The sequence below is a fragment of the Branchiostoma lanceolatum genome, chromosome 1 (genome assembly GCF_035083965.1).
Source record: "Branchiostoma lanceolatum isolate klBraLanc5 chromosome 1, klBraLanc5.hap2, whole genome shotgun sequence".
In the NCBI taxonomy this organism is placed as follows: domain Eukaryota; kingdom Metazoa; phylum Chordata; class Leptocardii; order Amphioxiformes; family Branchiostomatidae; genus Branchiostoma; species Branchiostoma lanceolatum.
In genome coordinates, this window is record NC_089722.1 from 23,772,765 (window position 1) to 23,790,659 (window position 17,895).

Genomic DNA, 17,895 nt, shown 5'->3' on the forward strand with positions numbered 1-17,895 from the left:
GGTTAAAATGATGGAACCTTTGTAAGGACTGACCTGTCTCCCTCTGTTAACCCACAGTCTTTCCCCACAGACAGGACTTTCAGCATCTTGTTCTTGTCTGGAGAAGCCGTGAAGCCGTAACCACCAGGTCCAGGGGTCAGGGTCAAGGTCATGATGGCCGTGGTTGTGTCAGGGGGAACCAGAGGGTACAGGGACACTTTTGGTTCTGACTTTCTTTCTTCTTTCTTTTCCTGGAGAAGAGAAAAATGTATGTGACATGTAGAGCGACTGTAGCAGTACATCAGAGGATGTATCTTTTAGATAATTGTGAGAAAATTGCAGATGGCACTTTGGTGCAACAACAGTAATATATGGACTAGGTAAATAGTATTGTGTCACAGGTATACAAACATTGCATGATGTACAATGTGCCAGCTTTTTAAGCTTTAAAAACTCTGACAAGTTTCTAGATGAAGAGTATACAATCCCTCCAAGAACCTCCTTTTTTTCTTCTGTGAAATCAAAAGTGACAAGTTTTTAGAAGTAAGAGCCTACTTGTTTCTTCTGTGACTCCAGTTTTGCCTCCTCCACCTCCTCCAGAAGATCTGCTTGTCTCTGCTGCAGACTCAACAGTGTCGTCTCCTCCATAGCAAGTTTGTACTCCAGCTCAGCATGCTGAATACTTGCATCTATGGTGCTGTGGGCACAACAATACCTATGAAACTGCTGCCTTGTTCTTAAGCATGTGTTCAACTCTACAGATCAGCAAACTAACTGACACATGAATTGTCAAGGGGTACAATTTACAACGACATTGTCCCTAAGTACTGTAGCATCCACTTACTACATAATAGAAGGATATATAAAAAAAGGGCCAGCCTTTTCTTAAAGCCTATTACTGCATTACAGCAAGGAGCTATCCTTGGTGTTGATCTCTTGGTTATTGTGGTTTACAGTGTTTGTGGAACAGGACAGTCTGTGCCTTACCTTAGTTTTAAGCAATGAAATACAGATCTTACCCATTACTGCTAGATTCCTGCTGTTGTTGTTGGCTGGTGTTCTCATTGGTGCTGATTTCTTGACTAGCCTAGACATCCTATCTATGGACAACACAGACTGTGCCTTGCATTAGTTTTACACAATGAAACATGGATCTTACCGATTACTTCTTTGTTCCTGCTGTTGTTGTTGGTTGGTGTTCTCCTTGGTGCTGATTTCTTGACTAGCCTAGACATCCTATCTATGGGTAACACAGACTGTGCCTTGCATTAGTTTTACACAATGAAACATGGATCTTACCGATTACTTCTTTGTTCCTGCTGTTGTTGTTGGTTGGTGTTCTCCTTGGTGCTGATTTCTTGACTAGCCTAGACATCCTATCTATGGGTAACACAGACTGTGCCTTGCATTAGTTTTACACAATGAAACATTGATCTTACACGGCACGAAATCCGGTATTTAAGCATGCTTAAACGCAGCGTAAACGTGACGTTTATTCACTATTTCCGCAACTTAACGACCCCTATACGTCTGCTTAAAGATTGCATTTAAGGTGTCCTTTCCGGAAGTGCGTTAATGTACGTATTGGCACTCATTCACGTGTATTTACGTAACTATTCGACGCGTAAGGGCGTCGTTATGGACAATCTTTCCGTACCTTTACGGAAGATCCAACACGAAAAGTATGCGTTTCTTGAGACATTTCCGTAACCTTTCGTCCATGTTTATAATCCGTTTTCGTAACGATTTTCTCTACGTTTATGTGCCGTTCACGCAGCCTGAAAGGCAACTTAAAATCATACCTTTCCTCGGTATTTCCGTGACCTTTTAACGACCTTAACGTGCTACAAACGTGGTATCTGCAAGGCGTTAAGGTGTCGTTATGGACAATCTTTCCGTACCTTTACGGAAGATCTAACACGGAAAGTGTAAGTTTCTTGAGACATTTCCGTAATCTTTCGTCCATCTTTATAATCTATTTCCGTCACGATTTCCCTACGTTTATGTGCCGTTCACGCAGCCTGAAAGACTACCTAAAGCTATACCTTTCCTAGTGTTTTCCGTAGCCTTTTATGAGCTTAACGTGCTAAAACACGAGCTAAACGTGCTAAAAACACGAGCTTAACGTGCTAAACGTAGTCTCTACAATAAGTTTCCTTTTCATTATACAGTATCTAATTTGATCCTTTACTTAACTTGCTACGGATGGCTTAACCATTCCGAACCCTAACATAGACAGGTAAATATGAATATGAAAGGCAACAGGGCCGGTAAAAGTTTAGAACAATTTATTTGAAAGATGATAACACTGCACAAAAACGTGTTACGCCATTATAGCGAGACCCCTCCCCTCCTTAACAAATATAAACATACATTAAAAAAAATGTCACCTTATCATTAATAAACTATTCAGGCTATTCCTTACCCCAACTACTAACTATTACAATGTGCTTCCAAGTTTTAACCCTAGCTAACTATTACATCGACACCAAAACGTAACCCCTAACACTAACTAACCCTACGTCTAACTTTTCTTCCCTCCCGTGTCTTATTAGCCTTTACCAGGCTCCGCGGATCGCTAGGAAAATAGTAGAAATTGGCCAAATAGAGTGAATTGTAACAGTACAATCATTCTGGGTTGAATAACACTTACTAGGTACTTGCGGTTACGTCATCGGTCGTCATATTCTAACTTGTACTTGACGCGGTCAACGAGGGATCAATCTCACATTGTCGGTAGATTCTCCCTTCACCATTTTGCGACATTTCCAAGTCCACAATTTCGGTCCCAGTGTTGGGCGAGACGACAGGGATAGTTTCTATCAAGACAGGTAGACAGGTTCCGATTTCACTCACGCTAATCTCCAAGCAGATCTATAGGTTGCATCAAGACCGTATCAAACTGGCAGAGAAAGTCCTTGGATTGCTATACATACAAGCTCCTTCTTCCAGTTGAATACGGTCTTTGCAATCCATTGGGCCTGGTTGGAGGCTAACCCACGCCGTTGTTTAACCGTTGTCTCCACTGGTACCGGGTGGATTTGGAGATACAACAGAGTCCCGAATCGCGTGCCCGCATGCTCCGTTCAGCATCTCCACCCTCCTTGGTTTCACCCAGGAAGTATAATCCTATGAAACCTCCTTGGTTTCACCAAGTTGTACAGACTGGTGTCGACTGGTGTCCTTGTCCCAGCTTTACATTTTTCCGTCGGGGTTCCGGGTGGTAAGAACAACGTTGCGGCCATAACTTGTGGGTTGAAACTTCCTTCATGAGCTGTCTTCGCTGTAAAAAAATAACTGTCTCTGGGATATACGGTTGATTTGAAAAAGCCACCCTTTTCTCTGATTGGGTAATGCCCTGTCACATGGCATTCCACTAGTAAATATGGAGATATTGCATTACCATCTCAACGTACCGCCCCAGCTTGTTTACGACTTCACACTGTATGAATTTGCAGTTGAAAAGCAGACGTCCTTGCGTTTCGCTTTTGCCCCGAACACAACAACTGACGCGAGCGACAATAGAAAATACTGTTAGTGGCGATCTTTCTAGAAGTTACTTGTAGATTATAAAAAGGAAAATTTTGATACAGAAAAAAGGAACAAATACACAAAGCTGCCCAAACGTGCCGGTGGCGCGGTCTCGATCCGCGGACTGAGCCAATTTGTGCGGCGGCCAAAGACAGTATGCCCGCCGACCTATAGATTTGCAATCCGGGGGAGTTGTTAGCTCAATGTTCCGCGTTGTTTTCTAAAACTGAGAGCACCGTCAACCCTGCCTAAAGGTAACAGAAGGATATCGGAAAGGTAGAAATAACGGCGAGGATAAACGCTCGCTTTCCGACAGCTTTTCTCTACCTAAACATAAGAGTGGGTTGTGTAAACTGAGCCTATATGTAACGGAAGAATATCGGAAAGGTAGAAATAACGGCAACGATAAACGCCCGCTTTCCGACAGCTTTTCTCTACCTAAACATAAGAGTGGGTTATGTAAACTGAGCCTAAAGGTAACGGAAGAATATCGGACAGGTAGAAATAACGGCGAGGGAAAACGCCCGCTTTCCGACAGCTTTTCTCTACCTAAACATAAGAGTGGGTTATGCAAACTGAGCCTATATGTAACGGAAGAATATCGGAAAGGTAGAAATAACTGCGAGGGAAAACGCTCGCTTTCCGACAGGTTTTCTCTACCTAAACATAAGAGGGGGGAGGTCTCCCCCCTTCTATGTAAACCAAGCCTAAAGGTAACGGAAGGATATCGGAAAGGTAGAAATAACTGCGAGGGAAAACGCCCGCTTTCCGACAGCTTTTCTCTACCTAAACATAAAAGGGGGGAGGTCTCCCCCCTTCTATGTAAACCAAGCCTAAAGGTAACGGAAGGATATCGGAAAGGTAGAAATAACTGCGAGGGAAAACGCCCGCTTTCCGACAGCTTTTCTCTACCTACATAAAACGGGGGAGGTTTCCCCCTTCTCTGTAAACCGCGCCTAAAGGTAACGGAAGGATGTCGGAAAGGTAGAAATAACTGCGAGGGAAAACGCCCGCTTTCCGACAGCTTTTCTCTAACTAAACAGAAGAGGGGGGAGGTCTCCCCCCTTCTATGTAAACCGCGCCTAAAGGTAACGGAAGGATGTCGGAAAGGTAGAAATAACTGCGAGGGAAAACGCCCGCTTTCCGACAGCTTTTCTCTACCTAAACAGAAGAGGGGGGAGGTCTCCCCCCTTCTATGTAAACCGAGCCTAAAGGTAACGGAAGGATATTGGAAAGGTAGAAATAACTGCGAAGGAAAACGCCCGCTTTCCGGCAGCTTTTCTCTACCTAAACATAAGAGTGGGTTATGTAAACCGAGCCTATATGCAACGGAAGATATCGGAAAGGTAGAAATAACTGCGAGGGAAAACGTCCGCTTTCCGACAGCTTTTCTCTACCTAAACATAAAAGGGAGGGAGATACCTTAGAATATAACTGCTGTTTTTTATAAGCTGTAGCATAAACTCGGATAAAAGAATATCAACTCGAAGATAGGTATCTTAAAGATCGAAGACCGTTTCGGGTATACCAGCTTTTCTCCAAGATTTTAAAAATTGAGGCACTATTAGTCCCCTGGAGAGAATATATCTGCTTGGAGAATATATTGGTTACTGATGTACCATAATGTTTCATCTATACGATGTATATAAGGATGCTTAAAGTCCATGGAAAGATATAGCATGCATTTAATTCATGTTAACGAACGCGAAAAGGTTGCGGAAAGCTCAAATCTTACTTCCAGCGGCATTAACGGCCCCGTAAACTCTGCTGAAATATTTCCCGACCTTTAATTCTTGTTTCCGTCATTCGGAAAGTTTGCTTAAATATTCGATTTCGTGCTGTGTTACCGATTACTTCTTTGTTCCTGCTGTTGTTGTTGGTTGGTGTTCTCCTTGGTGCTGATTTCTTGACTAGCCTAGACATCCTATCTATGGGTAACACAGACTGTGCCTTGCATTAGTTTTACACAATGAAACATGGATCTTACCGATTACTTCTTTGTTCCTGCTGTTGTTGTTGGTTGGTGTTCTCCTTGGTGCTGATTTCTTGACTAGCCTAGACATCCTATCTATGGGTAACACAGACTGTGCCTTGCATTAGTTTTACACAATGAAACATGGATCTTACCGATTACTTCTTTGTTCCTGCTGTTGTTGTTGGTTGGTGTTCTCCTTGGTGCTGATTTCTTGACTAGCCTAGACATCCTATCTATGGACAACACAGACTGTGCCTTGCCTTAGTTTGAAACAATGAAATACAGATCTTACCTGTTACTGCTACATTTCTGCTGCTGTAGTTGTTGGTTGGTGCTCTCCTTGGTGCTGATTTCATGACCAGCCTACTCAATTTTATCTGAGAACAACACTGTCTGTGCCTTACTATTAATAGTTTTAAACAATGGAATACAAATCTTACGTGTTACTGCTGGGTTCAAGTCTGGCCTGTTCCTGCTGTAGCTGTTGGATGGCACTCTCCTTGGTGCTGATTTCTTGGCTGATCTGGTCTAACTGAGCCTGTAGAGACTCCAGCACTGCAGCATAGTTACCTGGGACAGGCAGGGAAATCATCTGCTATTTCAGCATGTTTTATGGCTTCTATTGGCGCTTTCCATCCACACGGATTGCATTTTATTTGTATAGATTTCTCATGCCCAAATGGCAGCTGAAAATACAAACTGTAGTCTATCAATGTGTTAACAATGCACAACGGAAACATCGCAACTGAGAACTATACTTAAGCTACAGTCTTTGAACATTATTTGGATTTGTGTTTTCAGTTTAATTTAATTGCAGAGTTATATGAATAATTGAGTAGGAATTTCAAAGAGTGTTACCCATAGCAAATAATAGCAAGGTTTTCTTCCAGTATACCTTGTATCTTTGCCTCTACTGTGCTGTGTCTTCTGTGTCTGTCTGCTTCTAACTGGTGCACTAAGTTGGTCTCCTGTTGTCTGTAGGCATCCTGTAGTTCTGACAGGGTCTTCTGTAGGCTGGCACACTGCAAGGACACAACACTGGGGATTTAAACACATCAACTACATCCAGCAACATTAGTAAGCAAATGTTGGATGTTTCCCCAACAATGTCATAAAATTTGTGTTGTGAGAACTTTAGCGTGCTCGAGGTGTAGCTAACCTCAAACATGGAGCCTACAGTTTTACATCCCATCTAAAAGGACGTCCCTGGGAGGAACTGGGTACTCATTTTCCCCCTGAGTCATGTGAGGAAATGGGTGTAAAGTATCCTAAGGGCATAGTATTGGGACCTACTAGCTGGGATTCGGATACAGAACAATGGGTGTCTAAGTCAACAACTACAAGACCACTTTGCCACCTATTAATAATACAAATTAGATTAAAACACCCACCTGTCTGTCCCTCTCCTGAAGCTGTTCGCTGGTGCTCTGTAAGGTGGTGATGGTGACTTCCTTCTTCTCAAGCTGCTCCTTTAGTTCTGCCACCTGTCTCTGGAGGTCAGCTAAGGTCACAGCCTGCTTATCGACCTCTGACCCAGGGGGCGTGGTCAGAGCCTGCTCTATGCTGGCCATCTGTGGGTAAACCAACAAGTGGTGTACTGGTAACCACAGAATTTTTTTCTACTAGTTAAGCAACGTCCCTTTAGCTGTTTACTTTCATATCTATGTTACTTGGGAGAACAAATAAGTTATGGGCAGTTTTGAAAGAACTTTGAATCTTGTTACATGGTGACCTTAAATACAGGACTGCCTCCAGCTTTTTTTCGTCCCATTCATTGTTTGGGAGCCTATACTGTTAATTTTCATTGTTGAATCTGTAATTCTATGCTTATGAAGATGCATTTTCATTCATTTCATGTCATGAAGGTCAGAGATTTTTTGGACGGACGGGGTGAAATCTTTTTTTCTGTCCCAAGAAGCCGTTTTCTGTCCTTGGATGGAAGGACAGGTCCTCAAGACAGCACTACTTGAATTTTAAAAAAAAGGAATTTAAGAAAAGCCACTAAAACGTACCTCTGCCTCCACCTTGTTGAGTTTCTCCATGTCGACTGCCTTAGAGTCCGACCCTGAGGATGTGATGCTTCCCTGGAAGACGCAAACACAGAAACAGTCAAAATCATCTCACCAATGCAATTTCTCCCCACCAAAAATTGGACAGAAATTTCTTGCCTAGAATTTCATCTGAACTACATCAAATACAGAATGAGAAATACTGTAAATGCCTTTTATGTGGTTTTTATTTTGCGGTAGGGAGAAAATGGAGTGTTCGCTATGGTTTTAAGTTCGCGTTTGATAAGTGGGCAAAAAGTTTTGCGGGGGTTTTAAGTTCGTGCTGAAAGTTCACCGCGGAAACCGCGAAAATAAAACCACCGCAAACATTTCTGCATTTATATTAATAGCAAACATTAATGTATATCATCTATATTTTGATTAAGCTGTTGTATATCATCTTCCATGGGTTGCTGGTACTGATGCTATTGTTCACTTCAAGTGGTAAATTCTGATAAACTAATAGAAAACATCTCAGACTCACTGCTGATGTGTTGGAATACGTTGAAGTCTGTGAGAGTAAAGATGAGTTCCTTCTGATGACACTGAAAATAAAAGAAAGTTTCATATATTCATAACTCTGAGCTAATTCTTTTACATCAATAAATATCCATCAAAACAATATTAGACATTTATGCAACAATTATCACAAAAAAGTCATGTTTGATAGTTGTTGCCATACATTGTACTGTGTAAAACAGAATTGTTGTGCAATAAACTTCTTCAGTGGAATGGAAGAAAGCAGAACAGCAAAGAAGATCCTGGAATGGAAGCCACACGGTGGAAGAAGAGGTAGGGGAAGGCCAAGGCTGACCTGGAAGATGAATAAAGAAAAAGACTTCGAAAACATGGGAAGCTCCTGGTATAGAGCCAAAAGAGAAGCACAAGAAGGTGGAAAGGGCGGCCCGATGTGCCTCAAAGGCACGGGAGGAACTAAGGTGCTAATATAATAATAATAATGGTTTATTTCACAGAAGCATTTCGCAGCCTTTAGGCTGAATTGCACACTCCTTTCACATGAGTAAAAAAACGACTGTAGGCAATACAATTGATTAATATACAGCTGGGTAAAATCCTATACATAAATTTCACGGCCTTAAAGATTAAAAGTATTTTTTTTTTTAAATTCTATTGATATGATTAACAGCAATAGGATAATCTCAGCGTTTGTATTGCTTACTAATCTTGAACATTTTACATTGGTATTTGGTCGTCGATACAATACATGATCATTTAACAATACAATAACAATACAAGAATTAAAATTTGATGGGGTTTTCATTCACATATCAACTTATGCACCTGTCTACATACTGTTATTTAGCAAAGTAGTTAGATATGGAATTGGGCTGTTTCTGTAGCGCTCTGTGTGTACTGGCAATGTTACTAGTTGATTGTTTTGTCGCGTTACCCTACCGCTGACGTCTCCTCTACGCTTGGGAAGCCAGTGTCGGTACTCGTCTGAGGCGTACAGGCTCTTCGCGAACTTCAAACAAAGGGCATCCCGTCTATCATTGAGTTTCTCTAGGTTTAATACTTGACATGACAGTGAGTAACTGTGGTAGCTACTTCCCAGTATAATCCTCGTTGCACGCCTCTGTATGTTCTCAATTTTCTTCCGTTGTCCGTTTGTCAGACCTCCATGCCACACAGGGGCGGCATACTCTAAAACTGGGCGAACAAAGCACTTGTAGACCGTCAGCAAATCCTCCACTGGTAAGTTGAATTGTCGAAGTCTGCACAGCAAGTATAATCGTTGGTTTCCCTTCTTGGTCATTTCTGTAACTTGACTTTCCCAACCCAGGTTTGCTTGAAATATGACTCCCAAGCATTTTGCAATGGGCACTACCTCCAGCACATGTCCATTGATGGAAAGAGGGGGTGGTGGTGGAGGGTTGCGGGCAAAGCAGATGTGCACAGCCTTGCACTTAGAGGGGTTAAGTTTCATCTTGTTTTTCTCGGTCCAGCTTGACAGGTTATCCAGGTCGTTTTGCAGCTTAGATGGTTCGGATGTGCGCCTTGATTCGACGAGGTTCAAATCGTCAACAAAGGCCCTCGACGGTGAGTTCATGCTGTTTGTTAGATTGTTGACGTGAGCTATAAACACTATCGGGCCCAGCTTGGTGCCTTGAGCGAGCCCGCACGTGAGTTCCTTCTTCTTGGAAAGCGCACCATGGTATCTGGTTCTCTGCGAGCGTTGTGAGTGGAAACTGACAATCCAGGGGATAATTTCTGGCCTGACTCCCAGGTTGATCAGGTGCTTCATTGCTACTGTATGATCCACTAGGTCGAAAGCTTTGCTAAAATCCGTCAATACCCAAGTGCTGGAAGTTCCTCGTTTGTCTGCTGCCTCATAGAGTTGATTAGCCAAAGTGATAAGACAATGCGTTGTTGATCACCCCTTGAGCCCCCCAAACTGGTTTGGAGAGATACTGTTCTTCATATCCTGCAGCATCCAAGTTGCCACGAAGTCCTCACATACTTTTGAGATGAGGGAGGTTAGCGAAACGGGTCGTAGGTGGTTGATGTCTGGTGGACTAGTCTTCGGGAGCGGTACCACCACTGCCTCTTTCCACTCGTGTGGCACCCTACCTTCAAGCAAAGAGGAGTTTAAGATGTTGGCAATAGGTTCACTCAGTTCGACTGCGTATTCCTTGAGCAACCTACCGTCAATTCCGTCAGGGCCTGCAGATTTTGTTGTTTTGATCTTGCACAGTTTCCAGTACACATCCCAAGGCTGCACTGTTGGAGGGGGACGGCTTGGGAGATACGTTGGTAAGTTAGACAGGTCGAGGGGTGGTAGTGATGTTGTTACGTCGGTAAATTTCTGGTTGATGAAATTTGCCATGTCGTGATGATTGTCTGGATCGACCCCTTCGGCTTGGACGGTCATGGCTTTTTTCTGTGTGCCTGTTAAAACCTTTATCTCCTTGTACCAAGCGCTCGGGTTGTCTTTCTTCAGTTTCTGGACTCTGCTGGTGTAGTATTGATTCCTGGCCCTTTTGATCATCCTCTGGATCTTATTGCGAAGTGCCCTCCATGTTTTCCACTTTTGATCGCAGAATGCTCGCTGTCGCCTTTTGATTGCTTCCTTTATTCTTGGGGAAATCCAGGGCTTGTCCTGCAGCATGCAGGTGTGTTCTTAGTACTTTAGTGGGAAAGTGTGTTGCTACTGCCTCGTTCAACGTTGTATAGAAGGCTGATGTTTTAATAAGGTAAGGTAAAGTTCTTCATTAAGATTAAGAACAAATTGATATTGGGAATTGTAGAAACAAACTTCCACACAAGTCATGGGAGCATACCTAGCTATGGGTCCATCCATCTGTTCCTCCCTACTCTCCTTGTCACACACAACGAAACAGGTGCAGCTGATCTGTCCTGGACAGTCACTCTCCTCCAGCTCACGGATTCCTGATGCAGGAAACAATGTTAGATAAGGAAGCAACCTACAAACTATGCAGCTGAATCAGTTCAGAAAGAAAATAGGGTAAATAAATAACAAAGGAGTAACATATAACAGCCGAAGTTTCGGTAACTGCCTGTCACCTTCTTCAGGGCAATAATGACTGGTGCAATAATGCACTGCAGCTAGGTGTCACTGCTAACAATGCAGTCCCAAACCATCAAAGGTCACCGAAACGTTGGCTGTTACATTACGCCTTGATTGTGAATAAAGAACTTTGTTATTTAGCTATTCACCAACCTGATGAAATTATTCACAGAAAATAGGGTAACGCTGAATTAAAAAAATTGAAGCTGGTTATGTTTTGTCACCTCCTTCTTTGTCTATCTCCATCATGCAGAACAAGTCGAGATCTACATTCTTGAGTCCAAACTTCCGTAACGTGAGCCGCATTACGTCCATGTACATGGAATTCTGGGATACCTTGAAGCTCTTGCCACGAGACTTGTGGCCAGTGATTCTGCAGATGACCTGCCAAATAAGGAATATGCATGTTACATCATGTGATGTACATTATACATACATGACATAGGATCCCTAATAGCAGAATGCCATGAAATTACAGTCCTTTATCATCAACATTTGCTAAATGTTAAGTGCATTTATCAAGACCAACAGTTGTGGATTCAAACCCAAGCTTAACCATCAGTTGGACCTTACTGTCCTTTGAAACTTTGAGGGAGACATGTAAACAACCTGCTACACTAGGGGTGGATACCGGTTCGCTGGACCTGATTCGGACCTTTATAACATCCAAGAACCGAGTCCAAAAAACCTGAAAGCCAAAAACCTGAGTCCAAAAAAACCTGAACAAAGTACAAATATATTTTTCTATTTTGTTTGATTAAAACTGTTTTGAGTCTCCCCTCTGACAAAAAAGGCATTTAGAATAAGTGGAACATTCAAATAAAATGCGAAATAATTCAAATATTAAACACACGTTTATCTTGAAAGTCTTCTCACCAAGAAACTTTTATAGCCGTGTGTGTCAGTATCAATTCTCTATGCTTAATATTGGTCTAATGAAACAAAACATCAACTGGACAGGATCAGGTCCAGGTTCAGGTCCGGACCAGAACCTAAATCTTTGGACTTGGACTTGGACCTTATTAAGCCGACCCGGTATCCATCCCTATGCTACACACATCAATAACCTTTTACAGCTTGTTTTACCAGACACAGATACATTTAGATACATTCGTCATGGGTACAAGGAGAACAGTGCTTTACCTTGATGGATTGTCCAGAGTCCCATCTCCGCAGGTCGAAGCGGTGACTGGTGAAGCTGGGCCACGCCCTCTGCACTGCTAGCGGCCACTCCGTCCTGACTAGCCTACGCTCACGACCTGTACATACATGTAGTCCACATATCAACAATGATCAAGCAAGCAATTATCATATCTATAAGCAAACAACAACAGCCAATGTTTGGACCATGTTCTTTGAATCTCAAATTCTATTTACCTATTTCCAAAAAATTATCAATTGCCTGTCAGAAAAGAAATTCCTACGGAAAAAAAGGACTTGTGATTTGAATTTTTTGTTGCCTTCCCCTTGGTCCTGTATATGTACAGGTTGGGGGTATTTTTCAGCTGAATGCATCACAATGTAGAAAAACACACCAAATGCGGAAGTAACAATGCCACTGCAGTGCAGAAAAAGTCAAGGAAAAATGACCTGATTAAGAAACCAAAACAATAAAATAAACTGCGTAAAAAACTGCAGCAGGACAAGGGTCAAGACTGGAAGAGAGCATCAAAACAAGTAAAAAAACTAGTTTTCCTGATCATCTTTATAACATAAAAGTAAGTCTTTATTCTGGCACCTTCTGTCCCAGACTGCATGGCCACCTGCATGATACAGTAGAGTCTGGGGTCCTCTGACAGGTCCAGGGACTCCATGCACTGTTGTACAAGCTCAGCTGCTGTGGTGCCCTCCAGCACCTGGTACGTACTGCAGTAGAAGGTGCCTGGAAGCAAAGGGGAGACAAACTAATGCTGGGCTACTGTTTTCCCTAGCATGTACTCAGTTGTTGATCATGTTATATTCAAACAGTTTGTGGACAGAATTGGATTTTAAGAAATATAAGTTTTATGTCTTACCAGGCTCCAAGACGTCGTTCCAGACCTGCACAGAGTTGCCGTCTGGTCTGCCATCTCTCTTACTGAACAGGGACTTGGGAGACACTACTTCCTTCAGTCTGGATAGCCTAATAAAGTAATATCATGCACATAAAGAAAATTAACATATGAACAGGGAATGTGCCATAGAAAAATACATAATGACTGTCATGTAGTTACTGCTTCTTCCTACAGTCTTGACAATATCAAAATCAAACATTGAGATTTTAAAAACCAATCATTAAATAATGAAAGATCCAGCTCCATACATTTCTATGCAAGCCTCTTTGACAACTGCATGAGACTAGATAACAGACTGTAGTTGTCTGTCAAGGTACACTTGTAAAACTGCACGACATAAGGCCCAAATCATGGACATCCTTTGCCATGATTAATTGTTTGAATGATTGCTTGGCTTATCACGCTCAGTGGGTGACACGGCAACTGTATGCCAATCTTACCAGTGGTCATGTCACTCTGACCCTCTACAAACAAATCTATCATTCATCTAAAGACCGTGTTGTAATACCATAATCCAATAAGGACACTACAAAACAATTTCAGTATGAAATAAAGAACTATCATGATGATCACAGAAAGCATTTGACAGTGATCAAATGGCTGATGGCATTTACTGATGCTGAACTGTACGGACCATTAGATTATGACACAATAACGAGTAAACATTAGATGTTGCGACTATAAGATCAACTAACACAAACAGAAATGGAGGACACTACCTAAATATGAAGAGAATGTTCACACATCTCAAAATATCAAGGCCAAGTCAGTTACAAAAACAGGGTAACATGATTTTTAAAAGGTGAACTACAACAGGTTAGAGATCATCAAAAAGGAACTGTGGACAACCATACTCACATTGCCAGCATTCTGCTATGCAAATTACCCCAGGAAATTGTAAAGATGTCTAACACCCTTGTTCTTGCTTAATGATAGTCTTAAAATCATCAGCATTTGGCTAAGTTTTGCTACCACAATATACAACTCACTGTTAAACAAATTTGGAATAACCATTGGTGTGACTTTCTTAATGCAGTACAGCAGAAAGCCAACCACCTGTTTCCAACAGACTTGGAACACACCACTCGCAGAACTTTAAGGGGAGCATTTCAACAAAATCTATTGAATTTCAAACTTTACTGCAAGTACAAGCTTCTAGAATGTACATGTAAGCAAGAAAAATCAGATAAGTACTTTATCAGGTAATAAATTCAGACATATTACATCATATTCCCCAACCTACACAGAAAGTAGTTTATTCCTAGATTACACTGTAGGGAGCCAGGTAGCTTGCAGAAGGGCGATAATTAAACGGTGACCAATCCATTTTTCACCCCTAGGGAGGGACACTTTACATCTGTAGCAAGCAACTTATCAAGTAGCACCTTCCTGTTTATATACTTGGGCATGACATTAAACAACTGTTGGAGAAGAAAAACATGCAAATGATCCCCGTGGAACAGAAGCTACGGTAGTTCCCATGAAACATTGCCAACTTTGACTTGTATTCTTTAATACAGGAACATGACACATTCAGGTAATTACACTATGATGGTAATTACTCTATGATGGCAAAAGTGCTAAAGATACCCTGTATGTAACATTATTCAAATCATCCACATTAACTGACCTTTCGTACCAGAAACAGAAGGTTCTACTGAATTGCTCTCAAGAATTGATATTGAATAATAATGTGAGTCTGATTACATATAATAATTTTTTTTTGCTCAAGGCCCTTGTTTTCATATTATATTCATTCCTTATTCAAAAGTTTGGCCCCAATAGTTATCAGTATGTTAGTTGTGAAATACAGTCAAACCTGTACAACTGAGACCACTTGTACAAAGGGACCACCTGGCCAATGTAACCACTTTTTGATGGTCCCTTAGATAATTTTTCCCAATGATTGACACAAGCATCCTGTCTATAGTGACCACAAAAAGACCAGATATTATCAGTCCCCAGAGTGGTCTTCTTGGGCAGTTCTGACTGTACACTAGTATACATACCCCTTCTTCATCTTGTTGGGTGAGGCAGGACTGCTGTTACTGGCTCTTGTGGGGTGGGGGGGTAACTCTATCCCATAGGCATTACTAGACGTTCTCCTCAGGGCCTCCATAGCAGCTGCTAGCTTGTCTCGGTCATAGGTGTTGTCAAGGTGGTCTAGTAGGTAAAGGTACCTTTTAGTATTATTAAGGCATCAATAATTAAAGAATTTCATACAACAAATTATAGTAAACAGTACATGCATTTATTCATTAATTTTCACATGATATGAGAAAAATTAGAAACAGTTTGGGAAAAAATCACCACTTTAGATTCTTCCCTCTTAGAAATACTTGTAAGATGTTTGCTATCAACATAGCTTTATTATAAGCTATGATGATAGCAAACATCTTACAAGTATTTCTAATAATAATAAAGGCAATGCATTGAATTTGTTGACAGGAGCTGGTCATTTTATGGCTTCTTGTCAGAAATTCATGAACAAAGGATCAAAGTTTCGTAATGTGCACTACTCAATTGAATTATGGATTGAAAATGTAGACACCACGTACTGCATTTGAGTCAACCACTGTAGACTCAATATTTATCAAAATCATTGAATACTTTAATCTTCATATCAATAGATTTTGGTGCAGACTGAGAACTACTGTAAATGCAGAAATGTTCATGGGGATATAATTTTGCGGTATGGAGAAAATGGAGTGTTCGCGGTGGTTTTGAGGTCGTGTTTGAAACGATAGTAGCACTACAGTCACACAATGGAACGGCTTTCCACGATTGTTTCAAGTTTGCGGTAAAGAGTTCACCGCAAAAACTGCGAACATAAAACCAGCGCAAACATTTCTGCATTAAATTTTACAGTATCCTGATCACCTATTGCACTTGGGTCGACGTCAGCGGCCTCGGGGTGGAGCAGGTCGTACACGTGGGACAGGATCCGCTCACGGTCCTCAGGGTCGTGGATTGTCATCGAGTCTGGGGGGTGGGGAAAAGTAGGATATAAACTTACACATTTCTGATAAAATGGATGAGTTGAGTTGACCTCCCTTTCATTTATTGGCATTGAATACCAGTATGTTAAGCTGACTGTAAACCCACTGCTGCATTTAGTGGACCCATATCACCCTGAGGAAATTATGGGAACTGTTAGGTAATGTAGGAGACTCTGAAATTGTGTTCTGAGAGCTTTAGAGACATCACATTATGTCTCAGAACAGGTTTTAGAAGGTTGGGCCGTCATACACAAAGTTGCATGCTTTGCTACAGCAAAACCAATGAAATAAAATGATTATAGTAGAATAGGTTAATTAAAATCTTGCCTTACCAAGTAGTTGTGGGTCCAGCTGTAGCAGCTGCTGTCCTGTGATGTGTTTGGCTGTAAACAAAACAGACAATACAATCATACAATTATATGATATAGAACTCATACAAACACCTGTTAATGTTCACACATCCTTCAGGGAACAATTCTCTCTGATACCAGTCCACATTTTGTGCCGAAAGGCTACATCATCAGGGACAAGGTAAAGCAGATCACTTATCAATATATATATATAGTACGTATGATGCATGTAAACTCATGCTGCTGATGACGTTCAAAATATTCGGAAAGCAAAACAAAGGTTTTACCTTGTGCCTTGTGGCTCTTGCATGTAAGCTGTCGGTTTCTGCATCAAATATTTCTGACTACTTTTTTGTTGAATTCTACGTAACTGCCCATTAGCTTAGGTCTTTAGGAAATGAAAATTCCAACCGAGATACACGAAATTATGTTTGATGTTTAATCATTTATGAGCAATACACTAAAAATCCATTTACTTCGGAGATATTCAATTTAATCTTTTATGACACACATTTTTTAAACTTAAACAATCACCGCAGACACAGAAAAGTCTGAAACTTTTGACCCTCTGAAAATATATTTTCCGCATTTTGAGAGCGACTTTCGACTGAAAACAATGGAAAATACACACCGCATACATCTTTCTTATGCAACTTGGGCCTGTTTCACATATGTTTGATTACAATATTTAACTGGCTGGGACAAAACTATATCGGACATCCCCAGATACATTTGAAGGCAATTCCACTGCAAGAGAAGGTCCTCAAAAGACGCCAAAAGCTCGTCTGGCCGAAGCACTGATGATCTCAACCATAGTAGAGATTGAAGTATGTCCTATATTACCATCTAGCACTGCCCAGTTGATAAGAGAACAGCTGCTACAGACATGCTGGACTTGCTGAAAGATTTATCACTACCAAATCTCTTTGTGTATTGATTTATTTCTTAGTTAAGTGTACTGCCTGTTTTATGGCCATTTCTTGTGTATTATTGATTAAGATATGAAAATTTAACTCTTCCTCAAAATTGCTGTTGGGATACATAAAATCTATCAGTTGTTAAACATACCCCTGTGTCTGTTTGCTGGTAAACTGTAGTAGACAAGGTGAAATCTTAACTATGATATCCAGGAATTGGAAAATACAGGTCATATAATAGCAAAACAATAACCTAAACTTTACATTAAGACAGTCTTTTAGTGATGGGGCTAGGTAGTGAGGAATAGTTTGTTAATGAATATGTAGCACTTTTTGAAGGCTTTATTACCTAATGGATAATCCCTTTATCTACCTGTGACAGGTTAGAATTATAGCCCTGTGCACCTTTTCTGTTAATGTACATGCGTGCCAATCAATTCAATAGCATTCCAACAAGGAGCCTAATATTAATAGCTTGACTATGCTTTTTTC

General features: G+C 41.2%; 1 protein-coding gene across 3 annotated transcripts in view; it reads right to left on the reverse strand.

Annotated features, from left to right (window-relative positions):
* The window catches only part of LOC136442861 (early endosome antigen 1-like), a 32,891-nt gene that overhangs the window by 6,031 nt on the left and 8,965 nt on the right, over positions 1–17,895 (reverse strand). For all 3 annotated transcript variants that reach the window (XM_066439864.1, XM_066439854.1, XM_066439873.1), the window contains 15 exons: positions 16,469–16,519; positions 16,018–16,119; positions 15,147–15,300; positions 13,099–13,205; positions 12,822–12,965; positions 12,227–12,342; positions 11,308–11,467; positions 10,836–10,944; positions 8,018–8,078; positions 7,498–7,569; positions 6,877–7,056; positions 6,381–6,507; positions 5,926–6,055; positions 535–676; positions 34–230 (listed from right to left, as the gene is read on the reverse strand). In XM_066439864.1, the coding sequence (XP_066295961.1) occupies positions 34–230; positions 535–676; positions 5,926–6,055; positions 6,381–6,507; positions 6,877–7,056; positions 7,498–7,569; positions 8,018–8,078; positions 10,836–10,944; positions 11,308–11,467; positions 12,227–12,342; positions 12,822–12,965; positions 13,099–13,205; positions 15,147–15,300; positions 16,018–16,119; positions 16,469–16,519 (1,852 nt within the window). The remainder of the gene's footprint in view (positions 1–33; positions 231–534; positions 677–5,925; positions 6,056–6,380; positions 6,508–6,876; positions 7,057–7,497; positions 7,570–8,017; positions 8,079–10,835; positions 10,945–11,307; positions 11,468–12,226; positions 12,343–12,821; positions 12,966–13,098; positions 13,206–15,146; positions 15,301–16,017; positions 16,120–16,468; positions 16,520–17,895) is intronic.